The 15,971-nt window shown below is 37.0% G+C and overlaps 1 protein-coding gene across 10 annotated transcripts in view; it reads left to right on the forward strand.

Moving 5' to 3' along the window:
• Positions 1–15,971, forward strand: part of LOC113081542 (autism susceptibility gene 2 protein homolog) — a 173,351-nt gene that overhangs the window by 69,563 nt on the left and 87,817 nt on the right. For all 10 annotated transcript variants that reach the window (XM_026253621.1, XM_026253629.1, XM_026253624.1 and 7 more), the window contains one exon: positions 7,769–7,798. In XM_026253621.1, the coding sequence (XP_026109406.1) occupies positions 7,769–7,798 (30 nt within the window). The remainder of the gene's footprint in view (positions 1–7,768; positions 7,799–15,971) is intronic.

Here is a 15,971-nt window from a genome sequence, read left to right on the forward strand (position 1 = left end):
CAAGTGTGAGTGGGATGCACATATATCCAAACAGATAGCAGATGATCGATCATGACGCATGAAGTGACTAAGTGTAAATAGGCCCTAAGTGCTGGAAAACTCCCTAACTCTCCTTTGAGATTCCCTGTCACATTGCATATCGCCAAATGCTGTAAGACATCTCGAATGTTCTCATGGGCCGGCAGCTGAGAGCCACAGAGGCACCGTTTGGCTCAGTTACAGATGTTAGTCACTGATTACAACCAAATGATTCCAGTGTTTAGCAGATAGCTCGAAGACAGCATGAAATGGCATTCAAAATGCATTTAACATCTGTAATGTGACTTACTTGAGTGAAGCAATAGGAAATAACATTTTATCCTTGAATCGTTTGTTGCCACAACCATGCACAAAAAGAGTGGTAACATTTATTAAGAACATACAGTAAGTGGAGTCAGTGATGCAACCCTTTGCTGGTTTGCGTGTATTTATGTTCTATAGTTTTAGTTCTCAGCATCACATACTGTAGTATTACAACTATTATAGTTTTTTGTCAACTATTTGTATATTCTGTCTTGTTCTTATACTAAATGGTTTTGCACTCGATTATACAGTAATTGATCTCACAATCCGATTATAGCAAATGTCTGTTTACACATATTGATAGTTATATGATGTAAGATCACTTATCTCATTACCTTGGCTGTTCAAGCACACATCTGTGATTCCTACAAGGCCTGGACTTTTTTTTTTCATATTTTTTTTAAGTTTCCTAATACAGTAAATAGCCAATCACTGCAATTGACTTCTTTACCACCTGTTTACAGATTGTCTGGCTGTGTGGCTTGGAAATGTTCCAGTTCATTGCATTTAGTTAGGTTGTGCTTAAATAGTTAAGTTATGTTTAACTATTAAGTTATTATTATTTCTATTTTTCCTTACATAAACGAAGTTTTAATCTGTCGTCTGTGACCCTTTAACAGACTGCCAACTCTGAAGTCTTTTTTTGTACCGCCTCTCTCCTCTCTCTGCATCCCTCCCACATCAAACCACGCTCTTCTTGTCCTATATTCATCATTACCACTCTCTCTCTCTATTTCTACCTTCTGCCTCCTGATCAGATCAATAGTTCTTAATCCATCCTCTCTTTGGTCTAGTCATTTCCCGTAATGCCCAAAGGCAAAGTCACATGTCAAACTGCAGCATGAATTTGATGCCTTGATCAAATCAAAGTGTGGGCGTCTGGTTTTGATCCATCATTTATGCAGGGGTCGAGGAGTGCTGGTGTCTTCTCATCTCTGAAGGTTGGCGCTCAAGCAACATGACTGAAATATTATGCTGGCATAGTTCTGTGAAAGCTCTTTGTTGACCTTGAGTCGGGATGTTGATATATTTTTAGACAAAAACTGTTTGATTATTTTCTTTCCTTTGCCATTGTAAGCAGCCTTTTTTTTTTTTCAACATGCTTTTGTGTAAGAGGGACTCCAGGAATTGTTTGCCCTTCCCTCGATTAGGGTAAGATATTTAAAATTGGCATGGGCTTCACTTCGTATTAAGAGTGGTGGGGAGATCGAGTGGCAACCAAAAATTTTTGGAGGGAAGGACAGATTTGAATGTGCTGGTGAAGTCAAAGCTCATGAATATTAATTAGGTTACACTCTAATATTCGGTAACACATAATAAAGTTTCATTTGTTAACATTCATTACAGCATTAGTTTATATAAACTAAGAACTATGAATATGAACAATATGTTTACAGGCAACTAATGTTAAAAGATGTGACTTGGTTTGTTCTAGTAAATGTAAAAATTAACATTAAGATTAATAAAAGCGGTAGAATGTGTTCATTTATAGTTTACATTAATGTTAACAAACCTTTCATTGTATACATTGTATATTCTTTTGATCATTAGATCAGGTCTGTAATAGAGTATTGGATCGCAAACTGTTTAATAAGGTGGTTTGGACTAAATCATTCTTGGCAAAGTAATGTAATTGATGCCTGTGAGCATCATCCTATTGTTGTTTGTCATGCTAGTTGGAGTTACACTACTACGATCCGCGCTCAGTCCCTTGAGACTATCTGTAGTGACTCAAGTTTCCCTCTGGGCCACAGAGAGGGAGAGTCGCCTAAAGTGAACGCTAACAGATACAGCCTTGTACTGAATTATTTAAAGTCTGTAGTGTTGTATTCACAGACTCACTCACTGCTACAATGGATTGCTTGTGCTAAGTGTACATCCGAAAGCCTAGAATTGATCTTTGACATTCACCTCAGTTTGACCTTCCAGGAGGAAGTGATTATATGAAGGAACAGCTGAACTTGAACCTACATGATTGGCAGTCGACCTTGAGTAAGTTGGTTCGTTCTGACAAAGTAAAAAGGATATAGTTACTCATTAGTCATCATTTATTTGTATTTCTGTAGTCAAATGCATTGTTTTAGTTAGTGACACTTTTTGATTTGTTTCTATTGTAAGTCGTTTTGCATAAAAGTGCCTGATACGGTACATGCATAAATATAAATGTAGTTTAGAACTAATATGTTGTTTATGTCTCCAATGTGATTGTAATTATTTTTCCGTACAGCCATTTAGAAACATTTGGGCATCAATTCAACTGAATCTGTTATTGAATTTTACCTGTTATTTTAGTATGATTTATATTTTTATGAAAGCTTTCACTAAACTTGAAGTATTTTCCAGTGTCTATATGTTAACATCAATGTTCTTTTCTCCATAATACAGATCACAAGATTATGATCATTGTTGTGTGAGATTAGCAGCAGACAGGCCTCATTTTTATTGCACGTGCTGACAGCCCCCGATGATGTCACTGTTGTTCTGTTGCCATGGCGCTGAGAGCGAAATGTATTCACGGAAGGTGCTGAGATCTGGTTTTGCATATTTTTTGGTCTCTCTGGCATCCTGTACTGCTGGAATCAGTATTCATCCAGACGTCCCCAGGCAGACGCTGATGTTGAGCCAGCATGGCTGTCATCAGGCTAGTTTCTCACTCCCCCTCCAAGGCCAATTCATTCCCAATCTCCTCAGCATGTGACAGGTGCAACTGTGTTATTGATTTGGGCAGTCGGTTTTAATGTGCTCCGGGATGCGCAACGCTTATTGTCTTCCCCCCTTGGTGTGCGTGTCTATTAAAATGCTGCCAGGAAAATGTTCTGAAATATTAGACAGTTCCCCCCCTCTCCTCCCATTCCCATTTCAGCTGAAATATATAAGCCCGTCGGCAGGCCAAAACCGAAGCCACAGGGTCCAGAGTGAGACTCGCTGTGAATAAATCACACACACACACATGCGGACGTGCCGCAGCGTACATGAGGGAGTCTGTAAATAAAGCACGCTCACCAAATGTGAAGAAAGCTGTTTAAATGTCAAAACCATCTTTAGGGGAGATGACAGGAGAAGCTGTAATGTCCAATGTAAACATAACACAACATTTTATTATATCACTCACTGTGTCCATCTCAAATGTTTTTCTACTCTGCCGCTGTCTGTTGTGTTTATCGCAGTATTTAATTTCTGTCTGTGGCACTGCTCTCTTTGCTGTTTTCACAGTCTCTCCACAGGTATGTCATATTCACAGATTTAAGCTTTGTGCACTTTAGCTTTAGTTGCAACAAGGGTACTTTCATATATAATATTTGGAGTGCTAAAACTAATGTATGCCATTAACACAGTATTGCAGGGTATTTAAAAAAAACAACAAAATAAAATAAAAAAATAAAAAACACACACACAATGCTACTTTAATTTAATATTGTGGTAATTCTGCATGATGGTATATTGTTGTATGATGTATCAAATATAAATGATGTCAGTCAAGTAAGTATATATGTTGGCTGTGGGTGTGTAAAATAAAATAAAATAAAATAATTATAAAATATTATTCCACACACATGCAAACACACTGTGCACTAATAATAGTGATATTAAATAGTATCTGTTATTTATGTAGCGTATATTAGTGTTCTATTATATTATATTAGTGTGTACACGCACACACAAACACATTTTTTTTATGTATGAATTTCTATACATTTATTTTTATTTTATTTTATATTTATTATTAATTAATGTTCTTAGCATATGTTTGTGCGTTTGTATATATTGTACGTACTTGTTCATGTGTTTATATAATTACATATATATATATATAACTTAATTAAAGGTTATATCCAAAACTGGATATTTAATGACATATCCAGAGCACCATGGTACAGCAAAGGCTGTGTGCCTTTCTTACTCCAGATATTGTTTTGTTTCTCAGAATTATGTTTGCAGTCTATTCTGAATGAATTTGCTCCGGGTCTTCCTGTTTGTCTCTTGTTGCTCTCTGCTCAAGTCTACCTTTGTCTGTTCTTGCCCTCTTTTGGGTTCAGTTGGGCCTGTTTTTGCCACACAGGATGTAGGTGTGTCCAAGTCCTGTGCTTTCAAAGTGCATACATATTCACACCCACATACTCACATGCACAAATGCAAATAATCGTATATCTTGCAGCCTAGCAGACATTACATTCAGGGTTGAATGTTAGCCACAAATGCTGTTATGCTGAATACAGTCAAACACAGCTTTTGTTACTTACTAGAGCAGAGAAATGTAACCACTTGTTTGAATCACTGACAGATCTGTTTGCTTTGAACTGTTTGATATCCACATCGCCACTGTTATTGTGCTAATGCCTTGAACCTGCAGTGGATGACTTGTGACAAGTAGAGCTGAGCAATTAGGATTTGTTTAGCCAGTGCTGCAAAGGACAGAGAGTCGATGAATGGATCCCTCTAATCCACAGCATAGTCTCACACAAATGTACATGAAAACATCAATACACACAAAGGCACGCTGTAGAACTGTGCTGAATGAATGCAGGCTTTTGAATTTAAGGCCGCTCTGAGAGTCTTCCTGTCCCTGGCTGCAGTTTTTGTCTAATCTTTATTTTCATGCTTGCTAAAGGAAAGTGTGCGGTGAAACCCTGTGTAGGAGGTTGTATGGTTAAGCGTAGCCTCTGCATACACAAAGGCTTTAATTGAGCCAGAAGAAATCTGCTTGTGAGTTTGCTGGTTTGAGCAGGACTCGTTGTTATTAGTAGAAACTGATACACATTTTTCTGTTCTCTTGATGGTTTTATTGTTTATAACATATTTAAAGGAGATTATAATGGGCATGAAAATTTGAAGACAGAGATGTTCTTTACCCTTTGTCTGTCATCCCAGTCTTTTATTTATTTAGATAAATTTGAGACCTTTTTACTTTTTTATTTTTATTTGGTAACACTTTACAATAAGGCCTCATTAATTAATGCATTGCATTAAAAATGAGCAATACATCTGGTTTTTATTAGTCTTTGTTAACATTAGTTAATAAAAAATATAATTTCCATTGTCCAGGTCCACTGAATAATATTAACAAATGCAACTTTTGATTTTAATAATGTATTATTAAATATTGACTTTATTTTAACTAAGATTATAGATTTTTATAAGTAGTTTAAATCATGTGAAGTTTACTCAGCTAATGCTAACAAATGGAAACTTATTGTAAAATACTACTATTTATATTTTTATTATAAATTAAAAAAACAATACACGTGATCATGATCATTTTTTTGTGAGGATGACAGATTTTCACTCACAGATTTTGCATTGGATTCAAGTTGGTCACGAACATTTGTCATGATGACCAACGGAAATCTGCTTGATTTGAAAGTGACTTGTTTCTTGCGTGGAGACATTGGAAATATTTGCTCACGAAATGACATCTATATTTTGCTAATGTGTGCATACCTTTCATCTTTTTGATATTCTTGTACTTTTAAGTACGTTGGTATCGAGCGGACATCTGTTTTGTCCTCTGGATATTTATGTAAATGTGCATTTTTGTACAATTGTATGTTTGCCCTGCTTAACAGTATGACACACTGATTGAACCGTACTTCTATCACCCACAGCCCTGAATTAGTTTGCAATGGGTAGTTGACCAATTAGTTGAAAAGTCTTGGAGACTTGTTCAACTGTAGGCTGTACACTCGTGAATATCTTTCATTAATTTATACATGCAAACGCTGATGTAAACAAACAGTTATATTTTAAGTGAAGACATGGACAAGTTTGAATGGAAATTCTCATTCTCAGGAGAAAAAAAAGCTAACTTCAGATCCCCATTAAGGAAACAAAAGTGAGTGGTTGTGACCAGTCTTTTAAGTGCAAATGGACTGTAATTGCTCATTTGCATATGCATAATTGCAGTCCATTTATGCTACGAGACCCGAAATGTCCTCCACCACTCGTTCAAATGAAATGCTAGAAGCGCAAGAGAGTGCAATAATGGCCTGGCATGAAAAATTTATGGAGGAATACAGTACCCCAGCGCCTGCTAAGTGTTGTTGAGGGAGTTTTGTAACATGTAGAGAGGGAGACAGTGTATCCTAATTAGAATTCTTTTTTTTTTTTTATGTTTAAAAAGTTTGTACTGGTGACCATTTTCTGTGCTCCGTTGTCTCTTGTAAATTAGTTCAAGTCCTTCATAAATCCTCTTCCAAGCCTCTTAATAAATGCCAACTTCTGTCATGAAACTCTAGATGGCACAGGCTGATGGGTACTTAATGCAAAGTGATGATATTCACAGCGTTAAATTACTTGACCCAAGCTGATTGGTTCAAGTTGCATACTCAGCCAATGAGCTTGCAGCTTTACATTTAAATGGCTGGTTGGCATTCACAAAAGCAACAAAAGACTTCGTCTGAAACCCTCCATCTTCCCCAGCTCCACCTGTACAGATTTTCTACAGTATGTGTTGTTATACATGCTATTTGTGCATCAGCATTGTGTCTTAAATACTCACAGCACTGTATCGACATATTTATTGACAGTAGCAAGTTCCTGTACTTGCTATGCAGCAGCAGCAGCAGCAATAATCTACAACAACAATAACCAACCGCTGCACCAATTCAGCATCATAGCAGATCTTCTCAAGACTTAAATACATTAACATTGTCATATCCAAGAATTAAGGTGTGAAACCATCTGGATCCCTTTAGTCTCCAGTTCTACCATTTTCCAGAACTGCAACCTACCTGGAGTCAAGGTGTCAGGTTCTCAGGGACTTAGGTTAGGTAAAGAATCCCAAAACATGCTTAAAGCTGCAGTGTTGTGAAATACATGAAGAATGATTTTTATAGGCTTCTATAGACTGATGGGCTGAAAGTGACTCTTGGACCAGCACCACATCCTCTTGTATCTCTCCTTTAAGAATTTATCTTCAGGAATTTTGGGAGATAATTTTTAGTCCATCTCCTATCCTGAAAAGTCAAGATTGACTTAAAATGACCTTCCAATTCACTGACAGATTAATAAAGATAAATTAGTGTTAATAGCTATATTATTGATTGCTCAATATTCTTTCTTTTGGTTAATGGTTAAACGGTCAATATGAGTATCCCTCGTCTGAGGATCAGCGGGTTGCTTTCATTAATTTTTTTGGCAGCATCTCGTCCATATGCGAATATTTTCCCCATCTATTATCGTTCATTGAGCTGCTCCTCTACCCTCACCTGAAAACCAATCGAAAAGTTGGATTTTATGGTGTCTCACTTTTGAACAGTGGCAGCCTCTTTCAAATGTATCACTTTATCACCTCCATTTTTGTTGAAAGGTGTCACCGAAAGTACGGAATAAAAGCAGAGCCATAAAAATCATACCTGAACCGATAATGAGGTCGGAGGATGAATGAATTATTCTCTCATATCTTTTTCTTCTCCCTATCTCCTTACAGTGTGACAGCGAGAGTGACATCGATGACAAGGTAAGACTTCTTTTTGTGAGTGTTTGTGTGTGCGGGTCTGTTTACCTAACCCACCGTGGAGTGAGTAAGAGTGATTCTGGAGTTGATCGTATGAAAGCCTGTCGCCTGTCTGCATGCGTGTTTGTGTACGCGTGTAGATGACAGAAAATGGCTGCCAGTCTTGTGATTGTTGTTTATTTGCATATTACAAGGGTACAAAAGCAAACGTAGTGCGTTCGAGAGAAAGTACACTTTTTTTCAGAAGTGTTTTAAGCTTTCTGTGAGGTGTCGTTGTGATTGGTGTGTACTTTGAAGTTGTTTGAACTTGACTTGATGTTTGTGCTAGTTAATTCTAGGCAGGAAATACTATTGTGAACTTCACTTAAAGAGGCGAGCGCCTTCTAAATGTGAAGAAATTTGGTCTTTCATCAGCTAAATTAACTGTAATTCTTATTTTTTTATTAGCATTAGTGCAATATTTTAATAGCATTTCCCATGTTTTCCTTGTCTTTATTTTAAAAGATGTATTTTTTAACCTTCTAACAACTAGTATATTATGGAGACTTAATGCGATGCTAGTTGCAGAATCATTGATTTAGCCAGTTATAAATGAACTAACAGGTACAGTATATATAATTTGTATAACAGTTTTAAAATGTTGTCTCTGCTTTATAATTTGATTTATATTGACAGTGGATGCAGGTCTAATATGATATATTTAACATCCACACTAGGTTTTCACAGGCTACTCATAAGGTGTTAGATTTGCATATTCATATTATTCTCAGCTACATCTGTATAGTCGTGGATAGATAGGCCTCAGATTATACCATTTTGTCTCATTTGTTATTCAAATTCTCTCTGGTCATGAATGCTTTTGAGATTTGGTTAGCGGTTTGTAGGCTGCCAGATCTTTTCCGATGGAACGTTTTTCCCCGGCACCTTTAGCGCTTGTTTATCTTTTAATATTGATAACCCTAATATGTCTGTCACCCATATAAACAGCATGTAGCTACAGTGGAAGTGTAACACGTGTTAATTCCCCTGCAGTTAAGCAATTACTCCCTGCTAAATGAATGTGATAGCATAACTAATCTCCTGTAAGCCAAGCTCCCAGTTCAGTGGAAAACGTCTCCGGCGCACTATATAAATAATACATTGATAGCGAGCAGCAATTTGCATTAACCGCAGCTCACGCTAGTCAATAGGCTTTTATCTCTCTCCTCATTGAGGCAGATGGTAAGAGAAAAACTCTTTGGATTTGACACGATGACGAGAGGGACTTTTAGAGGCTGCGATTCTTTTAACACTAGTAGGCTTCAGAGAAGAGAGTAATGGGGTATTCCACACTTATTTTAGGACCCTTTGCTGCCCTTGTTTCTCTGTGGGTCGTTCTCTCAGTCAGCTTGCGTTCTTGAAATTCTAGATGATGATGATGTGGATGTATTTTGTTGGTCACAAGTTCTCTGCGTGTTTGTTTATGTTCCAGGTGTTCAAACCGATCTCAACAGATCTAGGGCAAAGAAAGTAGAAGGCAAATAAGCTTTTGTGGCATGTAGTTGGAGCCAAGTTTCAAATTACATTTCAAACATTTATTTAAAATATATATTTATTTAAACCGAAAGGAGCCATTTTATTTTAAAATTGCAATGATTTTCACAATATTTAAGTATTTTTCATCATATAAATGCAGCCTTATTAAGCATAAGAGACTATCGTTTTTAGTGGAACTTGCTGTCTGTAACTGATTTCAAGTAAGTTTTTGGTTCGGTTAAAATTGAGCTGAAGAGTACTTGTCCTAGATGGATATAAAATGGCAATTCAGCCCGTATTAAATGCAGAAACAGAATTTTTTGTGCATCAGTGAGAACATGTGGAAGCAAATGCATCTCTCAGAGTTTGTGTTCCTTCGGAAAAATGCATCGGGTTGGGATTTCTTGTCTCTTCTTTTGGAGATAATAGTTGTAGATGAGAGCTTGCTGGAGGCCATTGAGAAAATGAGCCATGGTTGTTGTGGTGTTTGTGTTCAGGTGCGCAGGTGAACACCTCATAGGTGTTTTTCTATAACCTTAAACAGCATGCGTAAACAAGATAACATGTTTACCACGTCAAAAATCACTCTTAACATACTTGATTTGCATAAAGAAAAGAATAAACACTGTTATTTGTAATTATATACATTTAAATCTAATCAAAACCATGCATCTTTCCCCCCTATTGAGTAGTAACAGGTGTCTTCCCTTAAACAATAGCTCCTTTGAACTGTTGCAGGAAGAAAGGGAGCATCCTCTCTCTTGGCGTTTTTATACATTACTACATTATAAAACAGCCCACAGGTGCACTAGAGGGGACTAATCAGTTGGGCTGATTTGAATAAAATTGCTTCATGTGTAGATCGAGTCCACTTATTAACAAAGGCATCACGACTTGTTCAAAGAAAACAGCTCATGCAGTGTATGACAGATTATACCACCTGAGGGTTGAGAGCCATCCCTGAAATTGCATACACAGCTGTGGCCAAAAGTCTTGGAACTAGCTGGAGATAGTTGATGCATTTTATATTTTGTATTGCATGGTTTGATTATTCAGCCTTTTTCTGGAACAATTTTTTCCTCTTCTGAACTGTCTGAAAGCTGGTCTTGTGTGTTTCCAATGTAAATTATTTCCTTTAAAAGTTTCTGTAAAGAAAGATTGAACATTGATAAAGAACACATCTGATGTGGTTCAACTCAACTTTTTAACCGACTTCTAGCATGTATTAGTATTACTATAGTGTTTAAACCCTCTGGAGTCAGTGAACGTGCCAGTGTTACAGATCAACTATGTTCGCATGCTCTTGAGATATTTTACTTCACAATCCAGCAGATTCGTCACATGCAAACTATGAAGCTGCAAAGAAAATACACTTGGTACAATTTTAATGTTCTTAATAAATTACACTGTAAAAAAACTACACTGTGCAGTTTCCTCAATATCTTCACATATTTAGTGTTATTTTAACAGGATGGTAACAAGGTTCACAAACCACGCCCATGTTATCTTGAGACGTTCACTTTAATAGTACATGACAATTACACTTAAACATGTTGTTATACTCTATCATAGGGAGAAATGCCAGTAGTACACAAGTGGTTTTTATTCATTTATTATTTTAGTCAAAAGATTTAAGTTCTACATTTAAATGAACATAAATTGTTAGTGTTAATGTTCAATGTGTGGGTGTATTCAGCTCCTATATTTAGTTTTTTTTTTTTTAAATAAACCAGTAAAATAGCAAATTAATTTAAAAGCCAGTGTTCACCATGCTTCTTCATTGTAAGCAACATAGCCTACCAAGTACCAGTTGTGTGCAGAAGATTGACTGATTCCATTGTGCAGTCAGTGTTTTTTTATTATTTATTTTTTTCTCTCTCAACACCTTGGTGGATTTCTACAGGTTTCTACAGCTGCATTGAAAAAATACATAGTCTTGGGTGATAGATGGTTGATTGGAGTCTGTAACAATACTCAGGCATGCAAATTTCTGATAGAAGAGTACTCTAACTTTATATTTAGAAACATACTCGATTGGATACAAGGACCATGTTCACATTTTTCATTTAATGCTTTTGTTTTTGCACTCTGGGACTGGTTGAAAAATAATTTATTACAAAACGAATGTTTCCACGCTTACAGGCTTCTTGAAATTAACAGAAGTATGTAAATGAAAAGCATTAAATAAACAAAAGAAAATTCTTTACATGCATGCAGGACAACAGAATGTTCCAGATGTGGAAGGTCTGTCTGCACAGTCCCATTAGTACCATTTTACACGGTCCATAAGAGCATTACAAAAGCTACAAAATGCCAAAGAGAACAACTACCCCAGCTTTCTCAATGTATGCTTTTCTCACCCATTGGTCAGATACAGTTTTGCATATATTCTGCTCTCACTGGAGTAATGGCCATATGCCATAACAGGAATATTACATTTGACAAATATTTTGAAATTGAATACAGTTTTATTATAATTATTATTGTTGTAATATTCCACAATATCATTGTTTTTACTGTATTTTTTTATCAGACCTTTGAATGATTGTTTCACACAATGCATTTGATATGAATCAAATGGTTCTGGTTCAAACGAATGATCAAAAAAAGCAAAAAAGAAAAAATTGTGGGTCAAAAAAGCATATATGAATCTGGATCTGTGCTGGAATCAAAACATGATCCATTCAGTCCGGTTGTTGCATTGTCACAGATTTCCACAGTTGCATGACTCAGAGACAGAGCTGTCAGGTATAATTCTATCTCACCTGACAGGTGAACACTGAAAACTGTCTATTTTGTTGGGCAGCTTAAAGAGATTTGGGTTATTTCATTCCTCTTGTATATCTGTCTGTTATACATCATTGTGACAGCATGTCACGTAACACACCCAGCCATTTCAGCCACTTAAGGTAAACACGGGCATTTTCCCCTTTAACTGAAGGGCTTTATAGCTGACGAGCAATGGCTGTCTCAATTCAGGCTATTTGTCCTGTCAAATATCATGTTTTGTTCAGTATCACACTGGAAGCATTAGCGCCACATGCTTGGATTTTATCTTTGTGTTGGCCCCAATTAGATGGGCCAGAGCTTTTTGAAACCCACCTGTTTTCATTAACTCAATTATCCATACAGTCTTACATGCAAACGTCATGCCAGCATGCTTTTGGATGTTATGCTTTAAGTACATCAAGCTGCTTTATTTCAGATTAAGCATGTGATTTCTAAAGTTATGAGCCCTGTAATCTAATCTATAATAATACTACAGTACAAATTGCAATAGTTCGACTGCTGTTTACGTAATACTCTCAAATGCAGAGTGCTAACATATGTAGCACAACTCATACGTTAGCAAAAAAAGCTAACTGACTTACTTTACATTATACAACTTAACCTTAGTTGCTGTCTCATAGAGTTGTAGATTAAGTTGTATCATGTATGACAACATGCTTTTTGCTAATGTGTGAGTTGTGTTGCTAACATTTAGCATGCTAAGCAACAGTTCAACTATTATCATTTATACTGAAGTATTATATTTTTAGGTGCGTTTTTATATTCTTTCAAACGTGTCAACTTTACAACAAATATTGGGACAGATACTGTATAACCTATACACCACCAAAACATCTCCCAGTATCTGTTTGTGTTCTAAAAGCCTCAATTCCATGAAGAAAACTGGAAGTTGACACATTTGAAGGAATACAAAAGCACCTAAAAAAACAATACTACAGTATAAATATAGAGTATAGGTAGACATTATCAGTATCTTTGCAGCTCTGCCTGTCTCGCTACAGTCTTTCTCCTTGACAAATTGCTTATGTGCTCCCTTTTTTTTTTTTAGCAGTTTTCCTCCTTTGCTCTTCTCCGCATCATTTTGACGATCTGAGGGAACTAATGATCTGTAATGTACCTTCTACTGCTAGACCCTTCTTAGCTTTCTTTTCTGTCCTCCTTTTCTCATATTCAGTCATAAACAGGCCACCCACAGGCTTGCTGACAGGCCTCTAATAGTTTTTTTATGGAGGTGAAGATGGAGCAGCTTAATGTTTCGACACAAGCAATCATCGCTCCTCATCTCTTTAATGAAATTAGATTAAGTGCACCTGGGGAAAGGCTGAGGAGAGGGAGGCCGAACGCCGGTTAGGACGCTAGCTTTCATTTAAAACCAATTTGCCTGCAATATTCCGCCATCAGCCTGGGATTCAGCATGCAGTCGGAACGGAGGGTGAATGAGATCACACTGGCACAGACGGGTTTAATTCTCTTCCCTGCTGGCGGCGTGAAATTATAACTGACACATTCGACACACACTTTAATATGGAGATGCCATTTTTCTTCTGTCCAGCATGGCTTTCATTCTCTATCTTCTCGAGGTTTCTTCACATCACATCTTTCCCTCTCTCTCTGTTTTTCTTATGCTCTTTCTCTTTTTTTTTTCTTAATGGCACCATAATGTTACCTCTCTCAGAACCGCTAAAGCATGGAAGCGGTTTTCTTTCGTATTTAATTATATTACGACTGTTTCCAATGTTCGCTGCTTTGATTTGAGAGAATGTATTTCCTTTGAATATAAGGAGTTACACCTGGTCCATGTTTTCCTTGCTGTTTTGAGGTACTGCTTATGCACAGCTTGAGGACGGAAGCTGCGGACGGAAGCTAGCCATTTTTTAAAGCAAGATTGCATGCATATGCAATGCATGCAATTACTTTGACATGAAAACAGGAACATTTAAGGCTTGGAGCAGTTCGCTTAAAAACTGAATGACTGTCATTCAGCTTCATGTCGTTTCAAGCGCTTCCATCCTTCCAATACAAATGGAGATTTTTATAGCATGTAAAAAAGCATAGTGAGATTTTTCATACAATGAAAACAAGACATATCCAGGGGCTGTAAAGCACCAAAAAACACTTCTTAATATTATCATAAAATTTGTGAAGTGCACTATATTACAAGCCGTATGATAGCTATTCATGAGCAGGCTGAAATTTTAAGTTATTGAGGTAATATTCGCATTCAAAAGCTCACAAATCTCATTTGTGTTTGTGTACAATCGAAGCATGCCATCTTTAAACACATTGCAGAAGGTATGGTGTTAGTGATGCCATACATAATTGGTTTTTGCCGTTTTGCTGAAGTGAAATAAACTTTTTGGCCTATTCCTTACATATTGGTATTGTATGACTTCAGACTTAAAATATAACACATGAGCCATATAGCCAACTTGTGTGCTTTCTGTATGGTGTGTGTGTGTGTCATATTTGGAGTTTAACATCTGTGGTCACTAAGAATTTTTTGGAATAGAGCAAGGCAAACAGGCTTCAAATTTCTCCTTGTGTGTTCCATGGAAAAAGTAGCAGCATACGGGTTTAAAACAGTTTTAAAAGTGAGTGAATAATTACTGAATGTTTAACTGCATTCATGTTTTTGACTCAACTATGAAAGAGTAATATGTCCTGTACGGCTTGACGCCAATCTCATTAAAGCATCACTGTTGAAATGTTGTTTCCACAAATACACATCATAGATGACTGGCAAGGACACATTCACTTTGACATACACTTGTGAAACAGTGCTTATTATATTGTCTGTTTATTCTGGCATTGGGGAGAAGTTGAGAGAGGCCAACCATAATCACAGTGTGAATTATTGCTGGAGTGGGACGGGTGTTCAAGGTATTGTCTGAAAAGAGAATTAGTTAGAGTCAATTATGAACAGTCTGTGGATGAGTGTGTTTAGGGTGTTTTCATACACGGTGTGATTGCTAGTTCTGAACCCAATTCAATTATATCCATCTGAAACCTTCTCGGCTAAGACTTCTTTCGAAGCAAACTGCAATTCACCAGTACATACTCAAATTCAGGAAGCCATGTTCAGACCATATAAACTGAACTCTAACATCAGGCAGAATAGTAAGCAGTGCTAGTGCAATGGTTTCTGGGACACTTGGTTTCTGTTACTGTGGTTTTCTGTCCTAATTCTAGGTGTCTGTTTTCCTTTTTTGAACAAAACTGTGGATCAATGTCAGGTGTTTCCCGCAATCTGAGCATGTTAATGTGTGCTTTTAAAGGTGGATTGTCGTGGCAATCTACCCAGTGCCTTTGCTAGGAACAGTGTGTGAATAACAAGCCAAACCCTATAAACATTTTTCCACATCAGCAATAAATCTCAAATTGAGTCCATATTGGATGCAGATGTTGTCTGCTGAGAAAATATTTGGTGCATATGTTTGTGTGCACATGTGTCAGACTGAAGTATTTCTGACCGTGCATAAACATGATGCTTAAGTGCCTCTTATTCAATAAACATTGGCGGACGTTAACTACTCGCAGCTTGTTGCCAGTGCTTTGTGATTCCAACTGGAGCTTGAAAACCAAGATTTGTCCCAGCCAGGGCTTGTCTGGAGAAGTTTTACATGAGCTGAGGTTTCACTTCTCTTCCAAGAAATGACACAGACAATCAGAGGCAACTCGCAGAAGGGCTCTCTGTGACTATTAGCCCATGTCATTGATTGTAATGCACCCCATGAGAGATAATTTGGTACTTTCTATGGAAAGTATCAGAGTCTATGGAAAGTATCAAAGAGTTTCATAGATATTTCAATTAAATGTAGAGTCCTGTGCAGCTTGTGAAATGTTACTTTATGGTCTTGACAAGGGGTGCTTG

The sequence above is a fragment of the Carassius auratus genome, unplaced genomic scaffold, assembly GCF_003368295.1.
Source record: "Carassius auratus strain Wakin unplaced genomic scaffold, ASM336829v1 scaf_tig00034585, whole genome shotgun sequence".
In the NCBI taxonomy this organism is placed as follows: Eukaryota; Metazoa; Chordata; class Actinopteri; order Cypriniformes; family Cyprinidae; genus Carassius; species Carassius auratus.